The sequence below is a fragment of the Drosophila ananassae genome, chromosome 2R (genome assembly GCF_017639315.1).
Source record: "Drosophila ananassae strain 14024-0371.13 chromosome 2R, ASM1763931v2, whole genome shotgun sequence".
Lineage (NCBI taxonomy): Eukaryota > Metazoa > Arthropoda > Insecta > Diptera > Drosophilidae > Drosophila > Drosophila ananassae.
The window spans coordinates 20141096-20168462 of NC_057928.1; the positions used below are offsets into that span (position 1 = coordinate 20141096).

A 27367-nucleotide genomic window follows, 5' to 3' on the forward strand; every position below is an offset into this window, starting at 1 on the left:
ACTTTTAAATTCCGAATCTAAAATCCCACAATCAAATCCGATCCGATGCGTTTCGCTCTTCAAACTACCACCTTTAAAAGTAGCTCGTATTGCTGTACTTTATTTAGCCACTTTATGTACAAAATTTTAACCGAAAAATCAAAAAGAAATTATTCGATTCGAAATTGTGAATTCCTGCGCTCAAAGTTTCTACAAATTTTTCGGCATGTCTGCTTAACTTTGCCTGTACTTTGTTACGAATCGTTAATTTGTTACTCCAACTACTACAACTACAACCCATAAAAAACTGGCTGCCGTTAAAGCAAGATAAATAAAAATATTAGAAACAAAAACCAAAAATATTTAAATACCCAACTATTTAATATCAATTTTAATACTCTACTCTCCAACTCTCTCTCTCTCTCTATGCATAGCTATATCGTTACCTATACTTACTATATAATAATTAAGAGTCGCATCTCATCTGTCTGTGTCCCCATGTATCGAATCAGAATCAGAATCGCTCTCATTGCGTATATCCCCTCATAGTCCATTATCTAAATAAATTGGTTAGTTTAAGACAATTATAACTCATGATTCATGAACCCACTCACAACCACACACCTACACTGACCTTTTTTCTAAACTATTTTAGCGAGGAAGGTGCTGATAGTGGCACCCTGGAGATTGAGGACTCCTCCTCACGTTCCAAAGCTCAATGATAAGTTCCACTTCCCAGAACCAGTGACTTCTCTTTGATCAACCCTTTCTATTAATGTATAAAAACCAATCCCTTCACTCATTTCTGGAAGAAAAGATGTTGCCGAAAATCTGAAAGCCATTTACTTCTAGAAATAGTGTTAGTTTAAATCATGTTTATTTCACAATTTATGTTTTATTTATAAAATAAATGTTATTTTCTTAAAAAAACTTACATTTATTATTATTTGTTAATTTAATTAATATTATTTCGAAGTCGCGCCTAATAACTTCCAAGCAGAATTACATACCAGACACGTTACAGCTACAGAGACCCCTTTGTGTTGAACCAGAATCCTTTTTCTGTGTCCTCCCGACAATAAACTCTCCAAATTGCTCTCATTAGTTGCAAAGAAATTAAATTTACCAAATACGTTTACACTTAAAACATAATCGTAGAGTGTGCGAATTTCAGGAGTATGCTAAACTGCACAAATAGCTTGGAGCCACAAAGTATGAATTCTGGCATCGAACATGCCGCCTTGATGGTATCCGAGGAGAAGACCCAACATGACTCACGTAAGAATCCAAAACACGCCTACGTTCCTACGCCTAGTACACCTCAATTTCAATCTGAATCCGAATCCGAATCCGAGCCCGAATCCTATACCTGAAAACCAAACCAAAACACAACATAAAATATATAATCCCACAACCCTAACACCTTGATTGCGTTTCAGTTTCAAATCCCCTGTATAAATTTGAGTTTTTAATTCACGTTATTTGTTGTGCAAATTGCTCGAACGACACATCCAATATTTGCATATCCATAAACACATGTTGTTGCTAAACAAACACAAGCCAGAAATGTCCTCTAGGTAAAAAAGACGAACCCTAATTTAAAATATATATAGACTTGTTAAATGTTCAAACCGAAAACCGAAAACACCGGCCCATAACCAAACAGACCGAACGCATCCACAATGTAAATTCCTTTATAAGCAACACGTGTTCAACGTGTCGCATAATTAATTTTTTGCTTGGCCTGAAGGCGAAATTATTCCCCAAATTAGAAACAAATAATTAAGGGATGTTAGTCGAATCTCCAAGGATATTAAAAATAATTACTTCCCGAATGAATAACATGCCACACATTACCGAGCAATTAGCTGACACTTTTTCAGTTTCGTTTTTAAGCCAAAACAGAAATATACATTTCCCGAATCCATTCAAAAATCCCTCTACCAATCTCGGATCATCTCCACTCATTAATATGAATATTTTGTGTGTGTGTCAATAAATTTCTGATTGATATTGTTTGCCTAGTAATTGTATATTTTAGTTTGGAATGCCACTATTGTTTAGTTTTTAATAAAAAATAGACGCTTGTTATTGTAGAACTTCAATCTGTACTCTTCTAATCTGTAATTAAAATCTTATGCGATACTCTCTCGTATCTCTGAATAAATTAACTATCTCGCATTATTTATTTCCATTTGGATTTATGAATTGTGTTTTGAATCAAACTGAATTTTAAACATTGGAAATCTCTCAATTAATCGATCAATCGACCAATCATCACAACTGGACCAAATAACACACAACCGACACTCAACTATTGTATGTAACCAACCGAAAATCCCAATCCGGCGACTATCTGATCTTGCATGAAACGAAAAACTAAACTAAAATCGAATCAAAAATCGGCAATCAAAAAATGTCTCCACCGAGATATCCTTTACCGTACTTTTGTAATAATCAAGTGTTTGGTACGACCTCGTTTTCCCTGACGGTTGAAGGCATGGGTCCCTATCCGCTGAGCGATAGCACCAATCTCCTGGGTCCCGGGTCGAGCAGCTATGGTCCGGTCGGATTGGTCGGTTCCGGATCAGGGCCCGGGTCCGGTCAGTGCTACACGAACTACGGCACCAATCTGCAAACGCCGCAGCCGGTGCGAAAGTGCCACTACGATGACATCGATGACTACAGTTTCCGCCGACACTCGGCCCACGGAAGGATGTCATGTAGGTTGACCCAGCACCACCGCTAACTAAATAAGCCACCACGCAAGCTAGTCAGCCCATCAGCTAATTAGCCATTTGAGCCACTGAGCTATTAGCTATTGAGCCACCACGCAGCCACCGATCCACTCAAGCATTTACATGACAAATGCCGATAGCGTGCTGCGTCAAAAACAACAAAATGCACTCCAAATAAATGCACCCCAACAACCATATAATACCTATATTTAGTCGAAGGCTTGAACAGAAGCCAAAACGAACCAAAGACTGTTCGGATTTGATCTGAATCGTAGCTTATATTGTTTTCCTTTCGTTTATATCCCCTATACAGTACGCAAGTGAATGGGAAACAACTGAACTGGGGACCAACTATCTAAATGTATCAAGCGAACCGATTGGCTAAGTAAAGAAAAGTCGCACCACTCTGTCTCTGGATATACCCACAGAACAAAGAACAAACCCACTAAATTACAACACTCGCTCAAAGATCAGAAAGCCAAGTGCCAATAATACAAACAATCACATTCAAACTCGTGCGACACTTTCATTTCAAATCATTTGAAATAAAATTGATATTGAAAGCCAACTAATTAAACCATAATCATTGGCTTGTTATTATTCTTTTTTTTTTAATTTCGAAAACCATCTGCCTCGGCAATTTTAATTAATTTGAAAATACTCGTTAATACTATTTTAAGTATTACAAGTTTCAACAAAAACTGTACTCCATATTGGCAATCATAAATTATAAACCGCTCTCCGAAAAAACCGAAATCGTTTCAGTAAATTAATTTATCAATCAATCAGTCCATCAATCAAGCAACCAGCCACCTAGCCCCTCTCGAGTTCATCAACGCCATGTGGATATTGTGTTTTGTTGATTTTATCGACTGAGCATGAGTTTTTGCTGCATGAGTATTATTGGCATGGACTTTTTGCATGCACTGTTTAATTAGCAGTAGTGGAATTTATATTTATATAGCAAAGCTACCAATGCCCGCTAAAAAACAAAATTAAAAACGAAATAATAAATCAAATACTAACGATGCATAGAATCAATGAAATTTGGCACGCAATATTAATTGGTTAATCTCTTTGCTTTTTATTTTTTTGTACGTTTTTCTGTTTGATTTTGGTTGGCGTATGTTTTTTATGCTGAACAGCTGCATCCGAGCGATTTTTAGAAGGCGGCCGAAGTACACACCAGGGCCGGAGCGCTGCCTCTGCGCCCCATCACCCTCGTCAGCCTCCACCTGTCTGCCCGAGCAACGGGCCTTGACTGAGGAGCGCCTCGCCTCCTGACTCTGCCAGTGTTCGTTCCACGAGTCGCGCTGAGGATCAGCTGCAGCATCTACAACAACAACAACAACAACAGCAGCAGCAGCAGCAACAGTTGCAACACCACCAGCAGGTGCACCACCAGTCCTGCTATCCCACACACGAATACGTACACTGTAGCTATGAGAAGGAAGTCGTATGTGATCAAGCCAATCCAGCACCACAGCAACCACATCTAGAGCATCTTGAGCAGCTAGATCAGCAACCACTGCAGCAACAGCAACAGCAACCATCGCACCACTGCCAGCAGCAACAGCAGCAGCGCAAGCACAGCCATAGTCCGCACCACAGTCGGCACACCTCGCCGCACTCGCACCACTCTGTTTCCAACAACAACAGCAGCAGCCACCACCACCACTCGCACCACAGAAGCCACAGGCGCCGTCGCCAGGGCAGCGGCAGTCTGCCAGGAGCCCACCAGGCCTCCTCTTCCTCGGCCAATCCCGCCTCGGTGCGTCCCTCCATCTGCACCAGCCGCCGGCATCGTTCTGTCACCGAGCTATCCTCGCACAACTGCCAGGACCCCGCTTGCTCCGACCGCGAAGTCCAGGAGATCCTAGTTCGCAAAACATGCTGCAACACTGCCACCAATAGCTCGTCCAGAACAGAGCTGGCCCAGTGCTTCGCCGAGGACCTGTACGGCTCCTCCAGGAGGCCCAGTAGCTGCTGCACCAGCTCGGATTATTGCTACCAAACCGATTCCACCAGCTTGTACGGCTCCCGTTCCTCGCTCAGCAGAAACAATTCCATCAAATCAGCATCCGCTTTGGTGAAAAAGCACCACAGGAGTCAGAGGAGCCTGCTGCCCGAGCACCGCCATCCCAGCTACACCTCCATATCCTTGAGGGGATTGAACGCCAGTCGTCCCAACAGCCAGTTGGGATCTCTGACCTCCATATTCGATCGGGCCAAGAACATGGCCCCAGAACAAGGATGCTCCCTGGAGCGGCAGAGCTCCAAGGGTGCCTTGAGTAGCACAGAGTTGCCGGAGTACGCTTGTTCCCCCTCGCCCATACGCTGGAGCTTCCTGGCAGATGGCAGGTCTCCCACGGAACTGGAAGGAGCTGTTGGTGGTGAGGGGGCCGAAAAAGAGCCGGAGGATAAGCTGGATGCCTGGCAGGTGCCAGAGCCCGAACCCGAAAAGAAACCATGTCGGAAAATCACCTCCAGCACCACCACATCCGAGACGTGCTGGAAGAGCACAAGCTCCGTTTATGACGAGGGTCCTAGCACTTCGGCAGCCGCCGCCAGGAAGCGGCGGGGCAGCAAGGGGAGTCGCGGCAGCCGGGGCAGCAGGGGGAGTGGCAACTACCATTGCGAGTTCGAAGAGGAGACCACCACCACAGTGATGTTCCACCAGGATGCCGGTGATTCGTACAACAATTGCTGCAGCAACAACTACAACTACATACAATGCAACAGCTATCTGGACCAGGACCTGCAGATAACCAGTGAGGACATCCACCAGTACTTGTCCAAGGGCGATGCCACGGCCAGCGATATCCTGAACAACTCCAAGAACTATCCCTTCCAGCCCAGCAACGCTCTCGAGTTCCAATACAAGAACAACTTCCAGCAGGGACAGAATCTGAACAACAACAATACGAACACCACGAACACGGCTTCCAGTGACGCGGCGGAGTGCTTCCAGAGCTACAGAGCCAGCTCGAAGGAAACCAATCTGAACCAGAGCTCTACGGAGCAGCTCTCGCCCACAAATATTAATTTATCAACGAGCTCGAACAACATAAATATTGTATTCAGCAGCAGCTTGGAGAGGAATGCCAATGAGGTGAAATTCATCAACAATAGGGGGGGCGCTGGAGGCACCACCGGCGAAATAGGATGCGAGAGCCACCATGCCGGCTACTTGCCCTACACCTATCCCAGTTATGATTACACGAATATGTCGGGAAATTCCCATTTCGAGAAGCCCCTGGGAATCGATGAGTTGCCCAAGGAGTTTGCCGGAGCAAGCGCTGGGGCAGTAGTTGGGTTGGGAGTTGCAGGATATGGAGGTGCCTCGACCACCAGCGAGCACTCCTCATCGCTGCCGTCGCCACCACCGTTGACACACCACCAGCAGCTGCACCACTTCGAGTCCTTCGATGCCGCCTCCGAGCACAATTTGCTGGCGCAGCCCCTGTCGCCCGGATCCCCACTCTCCGGCTCGGTAAATCCCGCTGGTGATGATTTCGTGCAGATGCATCACTACCATCACAGCACTGACTCCCCACAATCGCAATCGCACCAACCGCACCACAGCCACGCCCACTCGCATGCGCACCACACCCACCAACACCAGCATCAGCATCAGCACCAGCACACGCACCACCAGCATTCGCACCACACCTGCGACCTGACCGAGGAGCAATTCCGGCTGGGATCGGCTTTAAAGCGAGTGCGCAAGCGAGCACGCAAGTACACCGACTTCATGCGCAAGAAGTGAAGCGGTTGAAGCCCATAAGCCAGGACTCACGGCATCCTGCATCCCCTATAGATTCACCCTACTTTGGCCGCAAGTATCTGGTGGTCTCGAAGCGGCGCTCCCAGAGTCTGGACGAGGACTAACAGCCTGGCGGCGACTGGACAAGCAATAACTGAATCCGGGAGCGGAACCATATTAACATTTATAATTAAAATTTTTACACTGCCAAAAAAAAGGAAGAGGATTAAACTTAATTTTTTGCTAAGCCAAAAACTCTGTTAAAAGCGAGAATCACTGAAACGAGACACTAGCACAATGGGAAGAGTGGATTTTTAAACGAAAGACAAATAGTTTAAATCTTAAATTAAGTTACAGAGATAAAAAGACAGAGAGAAGGTAATTAATCAAAATCTGTTTCAAATCTGTTGGTTTGTTTGATCAGAAAAATCCACTCCTCCCAGAGCACAACCACACATACGAATCACATCAGCTACAAAAACCAAAAAGAACACAAAACACCTACACATACAAAAAAAATGGAAGATGAACAACGACTATTTTAAATAAAATACTTAAGCTAACAGTGCGTATACATAATAGCAGAGTTAGGGGTGAGAGAGGAGAACATTTGTATATTCAACTTATATATTAAGCGAAGGTTTTGAATTTGCATATTTAAATTGACTAAAAACCATATACATACATAGATAAGAGCCAAGGCAAATGGAAATAATAATGCACACACCTACTCAAGCCTAGATGATAGAAAACTAAAAAAAAATAAATTATAAAAATGGAAAGAATCAACCAATCTAAAATACCAGTTAATGATAGCTATAAGGATGCGATGGATCAGATCGGAGCAGCGCCACAAGATTTAGAGTTTCAGCAACCGCAACTGCAAACTGCAACCTGCAACTGCAACTAAATAATAATAAAAACATTATTAAAAATAAATAAACAAAAAATGAAAACGACAAACGAACAGAAAAGTGAACAGCAACTGTAGTTTGGCACACTAAATGCAAAGTTTAAAGTTATAAACAGAATATTTAAAAAACAAACAAAGAGTTAAGATTACACAATAATGTGAGAGAGGGTTTTGTTAATATTTTTTTTGATAAGCGCGTTTTTATGATTGAACGAGTTTCTTCAGGGACTGCTTGCGATTTTTGTAATAAAGCAATAAGCCGTTTTGCTCAAGGATCAAACACGTTTCCCGTTTCCCCCATCCTGCCCCCGGTTTTCTCTTCTTTTATGAATTTTATCTTATGGGCAGGGCCGTTGAGAGGGGGGGTTAGCCGGGTAATTTTCCCGGGGCCCGCAATGGACAGGGGCCCGGCAGCGGGGTCTAATGACCGGGGCGTCAGCGGGACGAAAACGAAAAAGGGCCCGTGAGGAATCCATGCCCCGGGGCCCGACATGGCTTCTCGACGGCCCTGCTTATGGGAGAGGTGTCCTGACGGCATGTCAGGTCCTCTGCTTCGTGTTTTCGTGAATTATCCCCAACAACTGTCTTCCAATTATACTTTCTAGTTGTATCTCTCTAGTTTCAGTTGCTCTGTTTCGAAAGTGAACAAAAATGAAATAACTAAATGTAAACTAAGCACTCGAACTTAATTTAATAGCCGTTGAATCAGACGTACCTTGCGTGAGAACAAAACGAGAAAATTGTAAATAACTGCTGTTGATTAATTAATAACCTAATTTACGACTAACTAACTAAATGAACTTAATTTGTAGACATTAGCCAAGGCGAATCATTATGAATTAGTGAACCGAAAATAATAAATATAAATGCACTGCCAAAAACAAAGGTTTTAAGTAAATGAACAACAAAATAGGATTCGAAACAGAAGTTCACACAAAAAAAAAACCAAAACCAAAAACCAAACCAAATAAAAAACACAAAATTGAAACGAAAAAGAAAAACTGCTGTAAATATAAGAATGAATACATATAGAGAAATCATAGACATTTTTTAAAGGCACATTAATTAATGAGAAGCATGCAATTTGCAGATTTTTTACATTATTTTAATGAACTAAGCAAAACAATAATGAGTTGAAAGGAATTACGAAAACCAATAATAATTAAATGAAAGTAAGAGAATAAATTGCCAAGCGGCGACGCGATTTTGTAACAAAATCAAAAGAAAAAATGTTAACATTGCGTAAAGTTAAAAACAAAAGAGAAAAAAAAAACAAAATACCAGAACAACACTAACACGACACCGGAAACGGAAACGAAAGCGAGTAGCGAGTATCAACCGATAGCCGGAAACCGATAACCGATAGGCGAACAGGTCTTGAGTTGTGTGCACTAATCGAACTGTAAATACCAGATCAGCGAACTAGCTGAAGCCGTAAGGAAGATTATGAAATTATCCAGTAATAGGAGAACGAAAATAACCAAAACCAGGCATAACACCCTTTTAAAGTTCAAGTAGCAATGACACTAACTTACCAGTTACCCCCCGAAACCAAAGACCTCGATGGCGGAATTAATAAATGGGGATCGATAATCACACAACAACAACAAAAACAACAAAAGAAAAACAAAAAACAACCAGCTGCAAGAATTAGTGAGATACCGTTTGAAATATATAGAAGAATTAACACAATTAACAATGACATTATCCCCCTAGCCGTTATTTATACCATTTTTTTACGTATTTGTATTTTAGTTAGTGGCTCGGATGGAGCGATCCACAATATATGTTCTAGCATTTGTCATAGCCACATATAGTTGTGTACATAACTAGTTAAAATTGTGCATACAAAACGGTTATCTTAAGTATATAAATACACGAAAAGGTGAATATTAGACAGGCACACAGAAAAACTCACAGATACAGACTTGACACACGGATATAAATTCTGATCGATCCAATTATTGAATTGGAATGAAAAACAACCAAAAACAAAATGGCAATGAGCGCAGAAATAATGCGAAATAATAATTATTATAATTATTAATATACAACAATAAACTTGAACTTAGGTATATGATTCTGAATTTAAATAATTTTTAGTAAAGCAGAACAAAGAAACCGAAACCAAAAGCAAAAAACAAAAACCGAAACTCTAAACACTTGGATGAAATTAAAAGACAACTTATTAAAAATACAAATAAAAAATTGATGAATTAAGTAAAGTAAATTGCTCAATTTAGCAAAGAGTATAAATAAAGAATTATACGTTAAGTAATAATTTCAAAATACAAACTCTTGTTATTTTTTGGGAGGAGACATGGGATCTTATGCGATATTAATCGATAACAAAACGAAAGGACATCTTTGCGCATGTCCTGGAGAAGTGTCACGCCGCAACTAACACTACTCTGAGCTTCGAGTGTATATACTGGGGTGTGTAAACGAGCAACTGGCTAAAATGGAAAGCGTATTACAAGTTTAAAATATGTTAACTGCCTTGCGTCGAAAAATTCGGCTTGGAATGCAGCGCACGGTTTTGATTGCAGTCCTCCTGGCTGTAGGGATCTTCAGCTACGCCTTCCTCAACCTCAAGTTCTGCTTCAAGTTGATGTCCCACCGGAGCCTCAACCTCATGGTAACACCGTGATTTCCGCAATTAACACACTCACCCAGTTTTAAACTCCCCCTTTCCCAGTGTCAGAAATTCGAGAAACATGAATACAGCGGCTCTCTATGCGAGGAACTCTGCGGTGCTCAGTCTTCCTTCGACAACTTCCAATGTCCTTTGAACGATATGAAAACTATACTTTTTACAGCCGAGAAAAATGGAGATATGTATGCGGTGAAGGTAGGTCCGGGTTGCCTCCATTTTCCGGCTTTTGGTTGTCATGGTCGCGAATGTCCTTTGTCGCATTTCAGTTGGCCCGGCATAATGATGACGAACTGAGCTGGACAAACAGCAAAGGAGAGGCCATTTATCCCAAGATAGAAGAGTTCCATGAGATTGTTAAATTGCATATCATACTGGCCTATAATGTCACATTGGATGACAATATGGTAAGTCTTAAAAAAGGATATTTAAAGTATCATTGCATGTATTCCTTGAACTATAGATCCGAGCCCTGGTCAACCAAGAGATATCTGATGATAACTCCCAGCAAATGGTTAGTTTCTGGAGGCTTTTCAAGGATAATAACTACATGATGGGCAAGCTCTTCGACGAGGAGTCCATTTTCCCAGCAGTTTTGGGGTCCTGTGGACCTTATTATGCCACTGAGGGTTTGGAAATAGTGCAGTCCAATCCAAGCATAATGCAGTATCTGTAAGTACTTAAGCCCACAAGGATATATTATAAATTTATGTGATTTGGTGATCTTTTAGTGCCTCAAATCGCTTGCAACGCCTAAAGCATGCTCTCAACATAATGGAGTACATTTTCCGACTGGACGAAATGAAGCCGGAACCCCTAAAAATGTGCAAGATGCAAGTGAATCGCTTTGGCACCACGCCGGAAAGGAGATTGAAGTACCAGAGTGCCGAGCATATTTATGTGGAGAGCCAGCTAGATAAGAGGCTGTCGAGGGGCGTCAAGTGCCACACCAACAAGGACTGCCACTTCCACTCCTGCATCGGGATGTGCGACGAAGAGAACAAGGCCTGCACGCACATTCAGCAGAACAACAACTTCCAGATATTCTGTGAACACGTCCTCCTGGGCGGAGGAACCTTTCAGCCAGGACTTCTGAGCGGAGTGCGTCTGTCGAAGCCGCTGCAAAAACTAGTGAAGATGTGCATCCAGCCGCCGAAGGAGCATCAGGTGCCAGGACGACAGCTGGCTCCCAACGCCCAGCTTGCTCTGAGGATCTACAATGAACTGAAACAACTGCACCAGGCTGCGGCAGCGGCGGCAGGATCCGAAACCTCCGACGAGGGGCAAGGACAACGGGGTGTCTGAAGGCAATGGGAATTTTTTAGTAGACGGTAGATCAATTGGCGTATTGCTTGGCAGGTTTGCTTGCTCAAAACTCGTAGCATTTTTACATATAGAATTAATTATATCGAAATAAAACCGAAAAAGCTTTTTATTAACTTGAAAACTGTGATTTGAATTGCAATTCTCCCGTTTTGTGGCGCCCTCTACCGTGGAATAGAAGAGTTATACTCTCTACATGTATTTGACACGTGTAGTCTACGTTTACATGACTTTTAACGCCAAACGAATTCAAAAACCAATTTAAATTTGAGTATTTTATGTTTATTCAGCTACTTTTGCTTTATTATTATTCACTTTGAAAATTTTTAAATTCAGATTACATGCTTTGTTTGGGTACATACAATTTGCATATTGATTTCTGGTTATATTCATATTTTGCCGCCATTACCACCGGAGCCCAATTGTTGATCTCAAAACGGCATTGTTCGACCTGCGAGCCCGGCTAGCAGCTGCTTACTTGGCTAAAACACAGATTAACACGTTTACTTCATGCTGTTCGCATTGCACGGGCGTACATTATGTCGTATATTGTAAGTATGTATATATATTTATGTTAGTTAGATTAATTAGATAAACTAAAACACACATTTCAAATATACCACCACAATTATCTAGAACATCGAGGGTGTCGCGGCCTTAAATCGCGGCCTCTGGGATTTGACTCGTAACGTTTTTAAGTACAACAATTAGTTAATTGGTAAGTGCCATAAATATGTATAATCAAAAAAGAATTCAGTATGTTACATGTTACGATCGATCGGCTGGCTGTGACTTAGTGGGGGTTTAGTGGGAGTTCGAGTCCCACCTACGAGGGGTATACAGTGCAAAAATGTAGAAAATGTTGTGGCCATTTGAATAGCTCCTCACTGTGCGTTTGCTTGTCTGGGGATCTTGTCTAAGCGATCCCCCCATATCGATCCTACCCGATCCGATCTGTCGTCGCGACGTTTAACATTTAATTACGAATTATGCCGGAGGTTCGTTTCACAATTTTTGTAAAAAAATACATTTCATGTTCGTCTTCCACGCTTCGCTTCCTACATTTAGCTATGCTAAATCATTATTGTTATTCTTCGCTTTGATATATTCAAATTGCATTCATGTTCCAGACTGTTACCGGTGTACTAGAGATATCTTAGCATTTCCGTCCGATTCAGAGGGAGTGTGTGCTTGGGGTGCTTTCAGAGAGAGAGACAAGCTGGATTGGAAAGTATTGTGTGAACAACCGCTTAGTAACTTCGTCTGGTGCTTTATACATTTAATCGTTTTATCAAATCCTGGTCCTTTGGCGGTTACTTTGCTCGAGGGATATATAGAGAGACACACGACACGCATGCATATTTTATATCCCTGGCCCTGGCTTATCATCGTATGCTACACTGTACATTATCCTTACTGTCTCCTTATTACAAACTAACAATAACGCACAGACAGACACCAATGAGAAATATATACGCTTCGAAAAATCGCTTTTGGATATACATTTTTGGATTCACTTAAGTGGTATTGTTAAGGTATAAGAGTTGCATTTTTTGATGACTGCTTACTCGCTAATGTTTTGTGTTTTGTTCCAAAAAAAGAAACTGAAAATCAGAATATTTGAAACCAAGATTAAAGTATATATGTAACTGAGCCAGATGATGTCTATTTTTTAAATCTGTATAAAAACTAAAAAATAAAGTAAAAACTCAGACTGGTACAACTTTACTGTTTCTTGTTTTGATTACGTTTAAAGCTTACATATTTTATTTGTAAAACATAAAGTACAAAACGATTTGCATTGCATTCTTAAACTAAAGTTACGCTTAAATTATTTCACGACGTTTGCTTACACGAATCTCTGCTTCAGTTCTCACTAAAGCAAATAAGGTTACGTTTAAATTATGATTAACATTTAGCAGTTAAAACTAAATCTAGGTACCGAACTAAAACTAAAAGTACAGTATACGCGTAAAATAGTTATACTCTTACTCAGCTTCGCTATCTGCGTTTAATGCGAATACGAACGAATACGAAACGAAATTATAAATTGCTTTTGATTCTGAGTGTTCTCGTGTAGTGCTCTCGACTGCCGGTTTATAAATATAAATAATTCCGAGGCGGTAAAGTACAAAATGTAAGAGCAAAAAGAGTCTAAATTATGGTAAAAATGCACACAATATATAAAAGGTATTCTTGAGCATATAATACTTTGCGTTTCATATACACAAATCCGGAAATGGTAACGAAACGGAATAAATATAGAACAGAAAGACGGCTCAAACTAGTCACTAAAAGGTATTCTCTGAACGCAGATGAGAAAAAATAAATAAATTACAAGTTACATACAACTTAGGATTGAGTATGTGGTGTGGTGTGGTATGGTATGGTGTGGTGTGTGGTGTGTGTGTTTGGGTGGGTGTGAGCAAAACTAACAGTAAACAGACGCACAGACGAAAAACAAGTGCGAGGCAAAATGCTCACTTCGGGGTGGCGGGTGGTATTAAAACCTTTTGCCCAAAAACACATTACAATATCATTTTCTCCTACTTCCGTTTGTTTTGTTTTAGCCCAAAAGCTTATTAATTTGCTTGGAGTCTAGCATTTAGCTAACATGCTGCTTTCCATCGACACACAATTACTTGTTTTTGGTTGACAGCGGATTGGAGAGCATGAAGATCAGGTCGTTCTGCTGCTGCAGGATCTTGTTCAGCATGTCCCGCCATCCGGCATAGCTCTCCTGTGTCGCCGCCTTGCATATCATTGTGACCTCTGGTATCTTATTGGGGTCAGTTGATTTGATTTGGAAGCGGCAGTCGCCCAGTTCCTTCATTTGCATGTGATTGAGCTGAGTAACAGAGAAAATTATTAAATAATCAGGTTTATAATTAATTTCATAGAATTCCCTTACCTGTATATGCGAGCGGTATTTGTATGTGGGACTGGAGTACTGATTCTTTGCCTTTTCAATGTCCGCAAAGATAATGATCTGCTGGAAGAGGAACATCTGCAACTCGCGCTGCTTCTGTCCCGCATCCACCACACAGCTCATAGGTCCTTGCATCAACAGATTGCCCTGGGCGGTGATCTCACCCTCAAAGTCCTGCAGGCTGCGCAGCACCACCATCATGTCATTGACGGCCTTCACCACCACCTTCATCTGCTGGTAGGCCTCCTGGAGCATGGGCACCTCCTTGTATAGACCCGCTCCTTCGGTGGCCTTGATGATCTCCTTGATGAGCAGTTCGTATTTGGTAATGCGCTGCACTGGCTTGATGATCAGATCGCTCAACTGAAAGTGGAATAATTTAATTAATATTTGAATTACACAAAGTCTGAAGTCGAGTACTTACACACATGCGATGTCCCAGCTTTTGGCGTATGCTATCGAAGTAATCATTGTTGTCGCTGACTATGTACTCGGAGAGGGGCTTGTTGCTGCAGTAGGTGTAGTACAAAGAGAATTTCGGGGCCGAGCGCTTGATGAGCGGTCCCAGATCTGCAGGTGATTTTTGGCAGTTTCGCAGGGCCCTCAAGAAGTAGCTAACGAAGGGAAATGAGACAGATTAAGTAAGATTTCAGATAAATTTGCTTCTCTTGACTTACTCCCTGTGCCACTCGTAGATGTCTTTGATGTTGTTGAAGACCAATTTCATTTTGCCGCCCTTCAGTCCCTCGGGCATGGGGATATCACTGTTCGGGTTGTTGATCTCTGTCATGTAGCTGGAATTTTAAATTTTAAGCTTTAGGAAGACTCTTCTTTAAACCAAAGTGGATTTCGTGAACCTACCCATTGACAATGTCATTCAGATCCTGCACATAAGACTCCTCCGTGGAGACCAGTTCCACCAAGACGCACTGCCGCTTCTTCAGGGCACTACTCTTGTCTGGCACACTACCGTGACCCTGTTGAAAGGACGATAAGTTGTGATGGTTATAAGTGAGCAAAAACACAAGGTAGCTCCCTAATCCGATTCTCACCTCTTCATTGTTGTCGTGGGAGCGTCCATGGCCATTGGTGCTGGCATTCTCGGCTCCTACACTGCCATCCACTCGACTATTGCACTCGTGCTGTTCCTGAATTGCAAAAATAATAATCGAAGAATACGGTTAACATCGTAGTCCATCTGGCTGGAAGTCCTTAGGACACTTACCGTCCTCTCCCTGACAATTTGTTCAATTTCCGATATGCCATCCATTTTGCCGGGGCTGGCCTGCAAAAATAAAGTGAAAAGGAAAAGGGTTAAGTCAATGATGGTCGGGTCAAATGCGAGCAAAAAGTTTCATTCTCTGGCAGCGATTATTGCATTATCCTCCCACCCTACCCTACACCACCTCATCGCCCCATGCAGGCGGCTAATTGAAAAAGTTTTTCCCACCAAAATGGATTGCAATCTAGGGAATATCATCTATGCACTTGATTCAATAGCTTTCGAGGCGCACAGTCTCTAATGAGAATGGGCAAAAATTGAATAAACGATGAATTGAATCAATCTCTGGCGCTTTAATCTCCACCCCGCATGCCTCATTCCTCATATGCCACTGCCACTGCCATGAAAATGAATACAAATAGAGTTGAGTGGGAAAGCTTTTATCATTTTGTGGCAATTTTCAAAATAAATATACACATTTGTATTATAGCCTAGTGCGGACGGACCCCACGTCGGTTGCATGTTCAACCCGAATTGAATCACTCGCTTATTTTTGTTCTCCCACTTTCTCCCACTAACAGCACACTGGGCCCCCCAATTAATTTCAGTTATTTTCGCTGCCATTCCTGTTGCATAAATAACAAAACTTAACTAAACACAAACACAGCAAAGCACAGCACACGTATCCGCGACTTGTTGGTTTTACTAAATTTATAACCAAAATCAAATGTGGCAAATTTGCTTTTCGAGGAGGGACGGGGAAAACTTTGCCTTGGCAGTTGGCAAACCAAAGATAATATTGTGTAACTAGCCTGCTTCTTTATTTATTATTCTTAGGCCAAACTTTCCATTATTTTCAATACAACTATAAACTGTTTTTTCTTTTTCTGACTTATAGATAAGATTGGGAAGTCAGCTGTTCAGGTGAGAGCCTGGTGAAATGTACATTAATTGGTCATCGGACTGGAGGGACAATAAATGAGTTGCACACGCTGTGGCTATTACAAAATGAATTGCAGCTTACAAACAAGCGGAAAAAGCAGCTCATGGCACGTGTTGCTTAAAATTCCCAGCACAGCACTGAGTTTATATGAATTATTGTGTTTTTTTTGTTGGCTTTCCTTTTATGGAAAAGTGTCTTTTAAATACAAATTAACTGTGGCCTCTATAAGGATCTGGTTCGAAGCGACGACGACGTCGACGCATTTTGGCAACGCGATACCGGAGAATCTCGAAAGGCGACTGTGCGCCGAGCGATGAAAAAAGCGACTGACTGACTGCTCGCAGCACGGCCTAATAGTTTCGCCTGTTGCCCAAGCATGTTTTACATATGTAGGCATACTAACCAACCCACCCACCACACAACCACCCAACCACCCACCGCCCAACCCATCCACCCACTCACGCATACAATCAAAACAAATAAGTTGTGATTCCCCCGGCCGTCTTTGGGAGCGACATCAAAAAGAAACTCTCAATCAACGCCTCGCCAACAATTTCGTCGCTCGAAGTCACTCGAGGAAAAGCGTTGAAATAATTGTATGGCATATATAGTATTCTCTGGCCAAACACAGAGATATATTAGCGATAGCGATAGAGAAACGGAGAATCAGGGATATATATACTACAGAGTGGGAGAGAGCCAAAGAAATGTCTTTGTATTCCCCGTGAGCGTAAGTGTTTTTGCGTAGCTTTGCAGTGCCTTCTGGGTGTTGTTGTTATAAATTCTTAAATACATAAATTAATTCGCATTTTGCGGCAACGGCAGCGAAATATTCTAGAGAGTGTTGACTGATCGACAAGGAAATACCTCTGACTATAAATTCTGGAAAAAAAAATATACAGTGCTTGGTCAATTTGAAGGCAATTGAGATTAAAAGTTATCAGAAATTAAAAGTATTTTCTGGAAGTATTAGTAATTTTTGCACCTTAAGAGCCTTGTTATGGTAACCAGGCTAGTTGCCCTGCAAGTCTGATATCAGAATAGAGTTTTCCATTTGAATTTCATCAGAGGGAAAGCTACAATAAAAGGAAAATCCAGTCGACCACGTACCCACGCAATGACGTACACCACTCTAAGTGGTGTGACATTTAATTAGCCTGTTCAAAAAAAAAAAAAAGAACGTATAGAAGGGGGTGGGGCTAGCAGTCAGAACGGAAGGAAGGCAGTGGGCCCAAGTTGGTCGACCTGCAATGGCTGATGTCACAGAAACACAGAAATTTACACACATAGAGCACAATGGGCGCGAAATTCGACAAGGAAAACTATTAAAAATTAATGACAATGCAAATAGGCGAGCTAAACAAAGGTGAGACAGAAGGAAGAAGGCCGAGACCCCAATGCCAACTGTGCCAAAAAGTTAAGGCGAATGACAGTAACCTAACTGGGTTAAGAACCCTGAAATAATTCACTGTATTTACTTTATTTTCCTGTAAACAGGAAAGAATACAATTATATGTTGACGCATCAAGGCAAGCAGACGATATTCGGCTAATAAGCCATCATCATAGCAATTGGAATAGAGAGCCCCGAGAAGAGCAGACCAGGCCAGGCCAGGCCAGACCAGACAACATTCAATTTATTGACGGACAAAGTGGCTATAGATGGCGACATTCTGGCGACGGACGCCACCACGCACGTCGGGATAAAATAAGCTCGAAGAGCAAATGGATTCGGATTCGGATACGGATGGGGGGCAACTGAAAATTAGGGAGCTCTCAAAACAGAACGAAAAGAATCATTAATCAAATCGTGGAACACCCAGCAGTAGAATTCAAATATGAGACGAAAGAGTATAGGTTCTCAAAAAATATGAAACTGTCAGAAACATAAACTTGAATGGATTTTAAAACAAAATAACTTTTTCAATTAAATAGCTTGTATTATGGCATTAATAAAAATAGGATTTATGTTCTTTTTATTACAATTTAAAAAATAAACAACTCATATTCGTTTTATAGGCAACCTTGATTTCTTCCTCAAGACCGTTTTATTAGTCTTTCTATTTTGGTTTTTCACTTTCTTCGATTGGTTCGTTCGGGTTTTCTAGTAGAAAGTATGAGACTTTGAATGAAAATTGCGAGTAATTTAAGGCCACATTCCTTGGAGCATGAATCAGCTTCCCAGACTCATATCCTTTTCCCTGTAATTTGCTCTCAAAAGTACCAGTCGAGTGGAAGTCCCGCCCCCACACACACTCACACACATCCGCCCGAAAGACTACGGCTAATTTGACTGTTGAAATTTATGCGTTGTATTTGCGAATGTGGCGAGTATCTGAGTATCTCAGTATCTTAGTATCTTAGTATCTCGTATCTGTGCTGCTCGTCTATCGGGCAAAACCACTCATTTCTCTGCCCGGCTCTGCTCTGTATAGAGTCTCTTGCTCCGTGTGTAAACAAAATAAAGTGGCGCATTTATGCCAAAGGTGGCTGGCCCAAAAAAGAAGAGCTCCCAAAACGCGTAGAATCCCCCCACTGCCGGCAGTGGGAATGTGCGCCTTCTGCTCTCTAATTGAGCAGAGGCCGTGCTTGGATTGCCGATGACGTTGAATGGAATCGACGTGGCCCGGCCAAGTCACAATAAACCGCTTTGATTTGTGTGGGAAACACATATTAGAGGAGCTGCGTGTGCTAACCAAACAAACATGGCCCAAACGAATGAGTGGCAGATGTGGCGCAGAGGATATCATTCGCATCAGGGTGGTTCAAAAATATATATCATTTAAAATCAATCCATTAACTAAATATTGAAAAAGGAGGCGTGCTTTTTAACCTATTCATTGCCACTAGAAATCATTTTCTTTTCCGACTTTGAAGCTTAAGATCTTCTCTCCACCCTTCTCCCTACCCTAATTAATCCCCTCGGGAAATCTGCTAGGATCTGTACGGGATTTCGCAACTCACCAAATTGGCTGAGCTCTCCTTAGCATCCTTGTTAAATGCGGGCGGTCCGTTGGCAATCAGGTGCGGCTCCTGGATGGGCTTCATGGGCGGCGGCAGCTCCAGTCCGGCCTCCTCGTCCGGCTCAAAGTCCCCACCCGGCTGAGTGGCAGTGCTGGGGAATTGGGACGATGATACCACTGTGGCGGGACTGCCACCTGGCTGTTGCTGCTGCTGCTCGGCCAGCTCTTCGGCGTGCTTTGGGGTTGGCTGTGGAATAAATATATTAAATGTTATAAATAAACGCTCGTAAATGTGCGGCGACGGCGAGTGAGTGACTTACTTTCATGTTCTTCTCGGAGGGCTTCTTCACGAGCTGCTTGTTGCTCGGCGGCTTCTCGCCCTTGCGGTTCATCATCGGCAGCCAGTTGCGACTGCAAAGTACAAGAAACAAGGACATTCGACAGTTAGTGACAGGTTGGATACTTTCTCGAAGAGTGTGTCGTTACAGGAACTTGCGAATATTTGTTGTGGTATGTACGAATTCGTCCATATCTCAGCTCTCTCACGACATGACGTGCCGAAAACAAACAAAATATATGTAAGTATAAATAAATAATAAAAACAATGCTAAAAAGTAGAGAGAAATGCTTGACGGCTGTCCAGCTGTGTGGCCAACATCAGACTGTCGCCAGCAGCGGCGGGAAAACTTGGCCAACCGCCCGCTGTTCGGCTGTCGCCGCTCGCACAGTGGGTCCAAAATATAATTTCCCCCCAAACCACTAACGAGTCTCCTTAAAAGTCAGTCGCCTCAGTCGCCATTATTCACTGCAATTGGTTTTATGATTCTACGATTTTAAAGTCGATTTTCCTCTTATTTCGCTTTTATGCTCCCAACTTTTTACCGCATTTGTCGTAAAAAGTATACGCATATATATTTCTTCCTCTGCTCCTTTGATTAATTTCCAGAGCAGCCAGAGCAAAGTTTATGGGTCAAGTTTCGACTTTTTGTGATGCGCTCGTGAATGGAAAGTCATTAATCAGACGTTCCTTTACCAGGAACAGTCAACTCTGCCCGAAACAGATGGCTCATTTAGGGGAAAAATATGTATTTCCCCAAGGGGTAGAGGGCTCTGGCCATTGCGGTTTAGGGAAATGCAGCGGAAAACCGCAAAAACCACAGCAGATGAAAGCCCCACCCGCATGTCCCCATTGTCCGCGAGTACTTTTTTAAAAAGAAACCATGTAAAATATTCATTAAGCTTAATTAATGAGCAAACTAGTCGCTTAAAACAGCTTGCAAAATCGATTTCAATTAAACACAAAACACAAAAAGAGTGGAGCAGAGTCGTGTGGCCACCAGCCCCGTGGCATGTAACATAATTCAAAGTAAAAACAAACATTGACACAGACGACAAAGGGAGCAGGGTCACCAGGATGCCGCCGAACAAGGATGAGCCTCGATGTCCAGTTCCCGGAATTGTATTTAATTTATTACGAGACTGTTCCTTGGTCAAAATTCATTTGGCTGATGTAATGTTTTGGCCAAATAGCCAAAGTTGTTGCTGCACACAGTGTATGTGTGTGTGAGTGGGAGTGTATTAATGGAGGACGCCGCAAAGTATGCAACAAAGCCAGTTGACAAATTTGCAGTTTCCGTTTCCTGCTGATTACAATAGAACAGAAGCACTTGCACAAGCTATCTATACTTTTGGAATTAAAATAAATTTTCTCAACTTTTTATTGCAGTGCTTTTTGGGTAAATATGGTAAATACCAACACCGTTGCAGGACGAGTCCATTTAGTTCATTGGACTTGGCAGCACGCGCTACTAAGCAGCTCCTCTTCCCCGGCCCCTGGCCCCTGGCTGTCCTGCCTGATGTCCTGGCATATCCTGGACAAACACACGCGCATATTGACACAGTGCTTGAGACAAAGAGCCCTGACCAAAGTGACAGCCAGAAAGCGGCAAGAGCGCCATGGAACGGGGTGAGGTGATATGGAAGTAGTGGTCGGCGACTCGAACAATAATCTATATTCATGTTGAGTGGGAATAAGGCGATGACGATGACGACGACGACGAAGAAGAGCATTAGAGCCAGAAGCAGATGTGGGAGAAGAGGACTGCCATCACTTAATGCTCACTCGAGTGAGCCAGCAGCAAACAAAGTGCCCAATTAGTGTGCAAATATTGAAAGTGTTGTTGTGTAATTTGTGTCCCTCTCCCGTTCCCGCTCCCAATGGAACAAAAAAGAAAATTCCATAATATATACATACTTCCCAAATAGTGCCCAAGAGAGCGGTGGTGTTGCTTCTATCCTATCGATAAGATTCTCAGAAATGCGAATAATCTAAAAAGCTTCACCCAAATGTGTAATGCACAGCGCTTTAATATGAAAACAAATCAAAAATCAATCAACTCTTCGGCTCCCTTTCTTTTGTTTTTCTTTTTTTAATTTTATTAAAGCCCACAGGGCGTATGATTAATACGCATGGCTTCTTATCGGTTGGCGATGCGCTTATTGTTCTTGTAGGAAATTGTAGGGAACTATGACGAACTCTGACTAAGAAGGACAAAGCAATCCACTTACAATTAAAGATATGGAATCTAATTCTCCCTGCACCAGACTAAAATAAACTTTCATCGATTGTGTGGCTCGAAATGGCAACTGGTTTGGATCGAAGCCCAGTGGTCATTAGACGATTGCACAATTATTGTAAATGCTGGAGGGAAAAAAATGAAACCGGTTACCGGGCCAGGGGGTATTCCCTATTAGTTTCGGATGTTAACATTCTGGTGAGAAAAAAAAGATGTTTGCAAACAGTTGGATCTGTTGTTGCATACACAAGTGTGTAATTATATTTCTTTGCAAAAAAAAAAAAAAAAAAAACGGAAACACCCGAATACAAAAATCGAGACTGAAAGATAACACTTCGGGGGAAATCCAACACACAAGATAAATCGCATCAGAAAAAAAACACCAAAAGCCAGTCTGAACTTAATGAAGCTCATATTAGACTTTTGGGCAAACAAACAACAGCTTCTCTGTCCCACGGAATAGAAACGTGCCGGACCGGCAACTGCAGCTGCATAATGAGCGATAACTATCCGGAGTAAGTGGATATGTGGACACAGAAACGGACGGAGTCCATTACACGTTGGTGACGATAAATCAAACTCAATTCTGCCAGAACTCGGCCAGATCTCCGGCTTAGTCACTGGCCATTTGCCGATTGTCGAAAGCAAACAGACCTCAAGGAAACGAAAACACAATCAAGGCGAGGAAAGAACCAAACCTTCAAGTACACTACAAGGGGCTTGTACTTTAATAAATTATTGCATTCATAAATTGATCCCCAACCGGCAAGACGAATGAGCAGTGGACTGTAGAGTAATATGTTCTTGTCAGTTTCGCTGTCTAATTGGTACTAAAGAAAATTTACATTTGTGGAACTTAACGATAGGTGTGTGTGTGTGCATACAAATTGTGGATTCTAAAGCTAGTAGGTATAGAAAATATAAAGATGACAATATAGGTGTCTTATAAACTATGTATCGATAGTTCCTAAACATCCCGGGCCACCCTGAAACACGGTTTCTGAACTGGGTAGTTTCGCAATTTTCGTTATTGGCCGGGTTTTGAGCCGGATGATCCGGACTGCTCGAACCTTATTGTCCTTTCCTTGGAAAGTGTCGATCACCTTCGCTAGTTGCCATGATGCTGGTGAGAGCTTGACCAATTGAGATTGGTTTCCTAGAGCCTTGTTTGCGCGTAGCAACTGGAACTCCTGTTGAAAACCAGCTTGAGCGTGTTGCAGCCACCGAATCCTTGCTGCCTTGATCTCATCGAACGTTAGAGAGTTCGATGTTTGTTTCGAAGATGGGTGCTTCATGCGATGAATGAAGCGCAAAACGTAAGCAAGTGTGTGTATAAGCTTCAGCCAAGATGAGTTGCGATTGAGAAGCTTATCCCATGGGTTGTCCGTCGTGACATTCGTCTGCGCAGCTAGGCAGGTAGTTTTGACTTCGTCTTGTATGCGTTTGTCTGAAAGAGAAGTACAGTTATGAGTATTGTTCAACCTTTCCAAGAATTGTTCCTTGTCCCTCAGCCATGAAGGACCCTTCCACCATAATTGGAAGTCAATGAGCTCGGATACTCCCAAGCCACGGGATGCGCAATCCGCTGGGTTCGATTTTGAGTCTACATGCCGCCATGCATGCTTCGGGATGGTTTCGAGGATTTCTGAAGTGCGGTTCCCAACAAACGTCTTGAGTTGGGCTGGTAAATACGATAACCATGACAGGACTATCGTCGAATCACTCCATGCGTAGATCGTTACGTCGTTGTTCATTAGTCCAGCTTTTATGGATTGCAGAAGTTGACTCAATAGAAGTGCGCCACATAGTTCCAGGCGCGGCAAAGACTGCTGCTTCAAAGGTGCCACTCTGGTTTTTGCAGCAAGTATGGCGACCGAAATGGTTCCATCGTCGTTAACCACTCGGCTGTATACCACCGCTGAGTACGCCTTGGTGGATGCATCTGAAAATCCGTGCAATTCGATTCTCTGTTTGTCGCTTTTAACTAAGCGCGGTATCTGGAGCTTGTGAAGGTTGTCCAGATCAGCTCGCCATTTGAGCCAGTTGTTTGCTAGTTTGCTCGGTAGTTCGTCGTCCCAATTCAAATTCAACAGCCAGAGTTTTTGAAATAGTATTTTGAATTGAACTACGATTGGTGCTAATAGACCGAGAGGGTCGAATATACGTGAGACATCCGACAACACTTGCCTCTTGGTGCAGCGAGGGTCTTTCGATAGGTTTACATTGTACGCCAATGTGTCCTCTCCAGGGTGCCAATGCAGCCCTAGCACTTTGACTGGTGATTGTGAGGAATCCGTGTTATCCTCCGATTTGATGCGTTTGGTATTCGATACCCATTTCCCGAGCTCTAGGTTAGCACAGGACATCAGTTGGACCAGTTCGTCCCTGTTGCGTAGCAGCTCATCCTCACTATTTGCTCCAGTGAGAACGTCGTCGACATAGAAGTCCTCCAACACGATTTTTGCTGCGTTCGGAAACTCGTGCTTATGGTCAGCAGCTAGTTGCTCTAGCACTCTGACTGCTAGAAATGGTGCGCATGATGTTCCATACGTCACCGTGCATAGTTGGAAGTGCTTGATAGGATCTGAGGGATCCTCTCTCCATACGATTCTTTGATAGTCTCTATGTTTTTCGCTCACCCATATTTGACGGAACATCTTGACTATGTCCGCTGAAAAGACGTATTTGTACATACGGAATCGCAAGCACACAGCAAATAGGTCTCGCTGAATACTCGGTCCGATTGAGAGCGTGTCGTTTAACGCCATGCCTTTGGCGTCTTGATATGATCCGTCGAAAACCACTCGAAGTTTCCGACCCAATACGGGATGATGTGGCAAGTAGAAATTCCTACCCTTGGGAATTTCGGTCGGTGAGATTTCTCGCATATGTCCTAGCTCCTGGTATTCCCTCATGAACTTTACGTAGTCGTTACGTAATTGTTGATTCTGTGCTAAACGTCGTTCAACTGATTTGAACCTCTGCAGCGCTCCTTGAAGTGTATCTGCGAATTGTGTTTCGGATACTTTAAACGGAAGTTCCACTATGTACTTGCCTTGTTCGTCTCGAGTGTGTGTTGCAAGAAAGTGTTTCTCCACCTCCTCGTCTTCAGGTTGAACTTCTGCCTTGCGTTGTATGCTCTCCAGCTCCCAGAACCTTCTGAGATAAGCATCGATGTCTATTGTCGTTGTGAGTGCCGTAGCGCTGCATGCGCGTGATGAAAGCAGTGATGTAATTACCCATCCGAAAATTGATGATATAGCAATGAGCTTTCCTTTGTCGTCGTAGATTTTTCTTCCAGTTATAACACTCCAAACGTGTTCGCTGCCCAAAAGAATGTCAATTGGGGCATTCGTGCTAAATTGCGAATCTGCCAATTGCAGATCGTTGAAAACTCGAAGTACAGACGCGTCGATGGTCTGCCTTTCCAATGATGACGTAATCTTTCCAAGCACGTGAGCCTGGACTACCAGCTGATTTTGCGAAATACGGGATTGGATGCTTATAGTGCTGCATCCCCTTGTAGTGTCTGCTTTGGTTGATGAAATTCCCGTAACCAGTATGCGTGATGGCGTACGAGCCAAACCAAGTGTTTGTATACAGCGTTCAGATATGTACGACAGTTCTGAACCCGTGTCCAATAGGAGTCGGCATGCAACCAAATCTCCCTTTGCGTTGCGAACGTTGACCATGGCCGTCGGCAAGGTGCTCCTGTTCCATCCAGTTGATTGTTGTGAATTTGCAGTGCCTTGTGCACATACCATTGCTGCAGAACCTTCTGCTTGTGCGATGTGACTCGTAGTCACCGTTGAGATGTTTGCGCTAGGATCCTCCTGATCCTCACCAGTTTGTGCGATTGTTCCAATAGCCTGTTGCGTGCGTTGCAGGTGCAACAGTGAGTGATGCTGACCTTTACATTGTCTGCACTTGAACGTGGATTTGCATTTCCTGACCCCATGACCAGGTTTTAGACAATTGTAACATAGAGCGTTCTCCTTGGCAAACGAAACCCTCTGTCCTGCTGACATATCCAAGAATTGTTGGCATCCATACAGACGATGCTCTGTAGAATGACATTTGCTGCACTTGTTTCCTTCAAGTACAACCAGCGAATGTGTGACCTTCCTTCCCTTGTCACCGATTGAGGCTGTAGTCTTGCCTCCGATTGTTTCACGCTTGCTGAGCTCTAGTTCCTCGCAACGTGCATCCAAAAATTTGAAGAATTCCTCCAGTGTGGGTGAGTCTGTCTCCACACTGCGCTCGATCCACCTGCGTCGAGTATCTGCATCCAGCTTCTCCAGCGTCAAGTAGATGATCCAACAGTCTCGTCCTGTTTCCTCTATGGCATCCAAACCACGCACTATTTCATTGGCGCCGTCTGACACCTTCCGTAATGTTGCTGTATCCGACCTTGTTGTTGTTGGCAGCTTCATAAACTGCTCCAATAGTGAATTCACGATATGCCGTGGACGATTATATCTTTCATTAAGTCGCTCCCACGCAGTGTTGTAAGCTGAATCCGTAATAGCCAAATGTCGTACCAGATTTGCAGCTTCGTCGATCAGAAGAGATTTCAAATGATGAAATTTGTGCGTATTTGTCAAATTCGCCTTGTTGTGAATTGTGCTCTCATATATGTCTTTGAAAGCTGGCCACTCTGAATAATTGCCAGCGAACCGTTTAATTTGAATTTTAGGCAATTCGCTTTGAGCTGATGCCCCTACCATTTGAGCACTACCTGAATTCGCCGCGTAGGCGTCTCCTCCTTCAGGTCTCGACATGTTTGCAGTGGCTCGATTTGCCGCCAACTGCTCGAAGAGTTGTTGTTGTTGTTGTAGCAAACTTATTATTGCGTCGTTGTTTTGCAGCACGCCGCTGCCGTTTTCACTGTTCCCAATTGATGGACTAGGTCTTGTACCTACCATCGCCGAAAGTAATGCATGCGCCCTTAGATATTTTTCCTCGTAGAATATGTTGTCATGCTCCGGATCCACATAGCCATCTACTTCGTCGAGCATTGCTATTTCATCACCAAATCTATTGAATTCTTTCCATGTTGTGTTGAGATGCTCCAGCCGCGAAGACACCTCTGCCCGTGTGGCGTTCGAATGTTGCGCGTCCTCAGCCCAAGCCAAGCTCCGTGTGATATTGGCCTTGAGTCTGGCGCGCCCTTTTGTCAATGCTTTTAATTGCTCCATGCCGAGAAACAATTACAAATGAGAACCAATGCACAGAAAACTACAAAACAAATCCGGATGCGAAGGACCAAACAATGATCCCCAACCGGCAAGACGAATGAGCAGTGGACTGTAGAGTAATATGTTCTTGTCAGTTTCGCTGTCTAATTGGTACTAAAGAAAATT

At 42.9% G+C, this 27367-nt stretch overlaps 3 protein-coding genes across 8 annotated transcripts in view; 2 read left to right on the forward strand and 1 right to left on the reverse strand.

Moving 5' to 3' along the window:
• LOC6507057 (glucose transporter type 1) overlaps positions 1–9008 on the forward strand; it is a 36484-nt gene extending 27476 nt beyond the window's left edge. Inside the window, 2 exon segments of the mRNA XM_044714618.1 lie at positions 1154–1257; positions 3863–9008. Of these exon segments, the coding sequence (XP_044570553.1) occupies positions 1154–1257; positions 3863–6486 (2728 nt within the window). The 3' untranslated portion in view covers positions 6487–9008.
• A 676-nt stretch (positions 9009–9684) lies between these two features.
• LOC6507059 (divergent protein kinase domain 1C) lies at positions 9685–16486 on the forward strand. Of its 2 annotated transcripts, XM_044714619.1 has the most exons (7): positions 9685–10034; positions 10095–10247; positions 10319–10456; positions 10513–10721; positions 10781–11923; positions 12009–12090; positions 16422–16486. In XM_044714619.1, exons 1-5 carry the CDS (start codon positions 9885–9887, stop codon positions 11352–11354), a joined length of 1224 nt encoding a protein of 407 aa, XP_044570554.1. In that variant the 5' UTR covers positions 9685–9884; the 3' UTR covers positions 11355–11923; positions 12009–12090; positions 16422–16486. The 2 variants fall into 2 exon arrangements, with proteins under 2 accessions (XP_044570554.1, XP_001956738.2); XM_001956702.4 differs by having other exon boundaries at positions 10781–12090.
• The window catches only part of LOC6492957 (kalirin), a 43712-nt gene continuing 29190 nt past the window's right edge, over positions 12846–27367 (reverse strand). For 4 of the 5 annotated variants that reach the window (XM_001956701.4, XM_032453648.2, XM_014908673.3 and 1 more), the window contains 9 exons: positions 19749–19839; positions 19430–19675; positions 15527–15586; positions 15354–15449; positions 15163–15278; positions 14979–15095; positions 14726–14915; positions 14284–14664; positions 12846–14220 (listed from right to left, as the gene is read on the reverse strand). In XM_001956701.4, coding sequence (XP_001956737.1) covers positions 14011–14220; positions 14284–14664; positions 14726–14915; positions 14979–15095; positions 15163–15278; positions 15354–15449; positions 15527–15586; positions 19430–19675; positions 19749–19839 — 1507 coding nt within the window. In that variant the 3' untranslated portion in view covers positions 12846–14010. Of the gene's footprint in view, positions 14221–14283; positions 14665–14725; positions 14916–14978; positions 15096–15162; positions 15279–15353; positions 15450–15526; positions 15587–16547; positions 16759–19429; positions 19676–19748; positions 19840–27367 lie in introns of those variants that run through there. The other variant, XM_014908672.3, reaches the window with a different exon arrangement.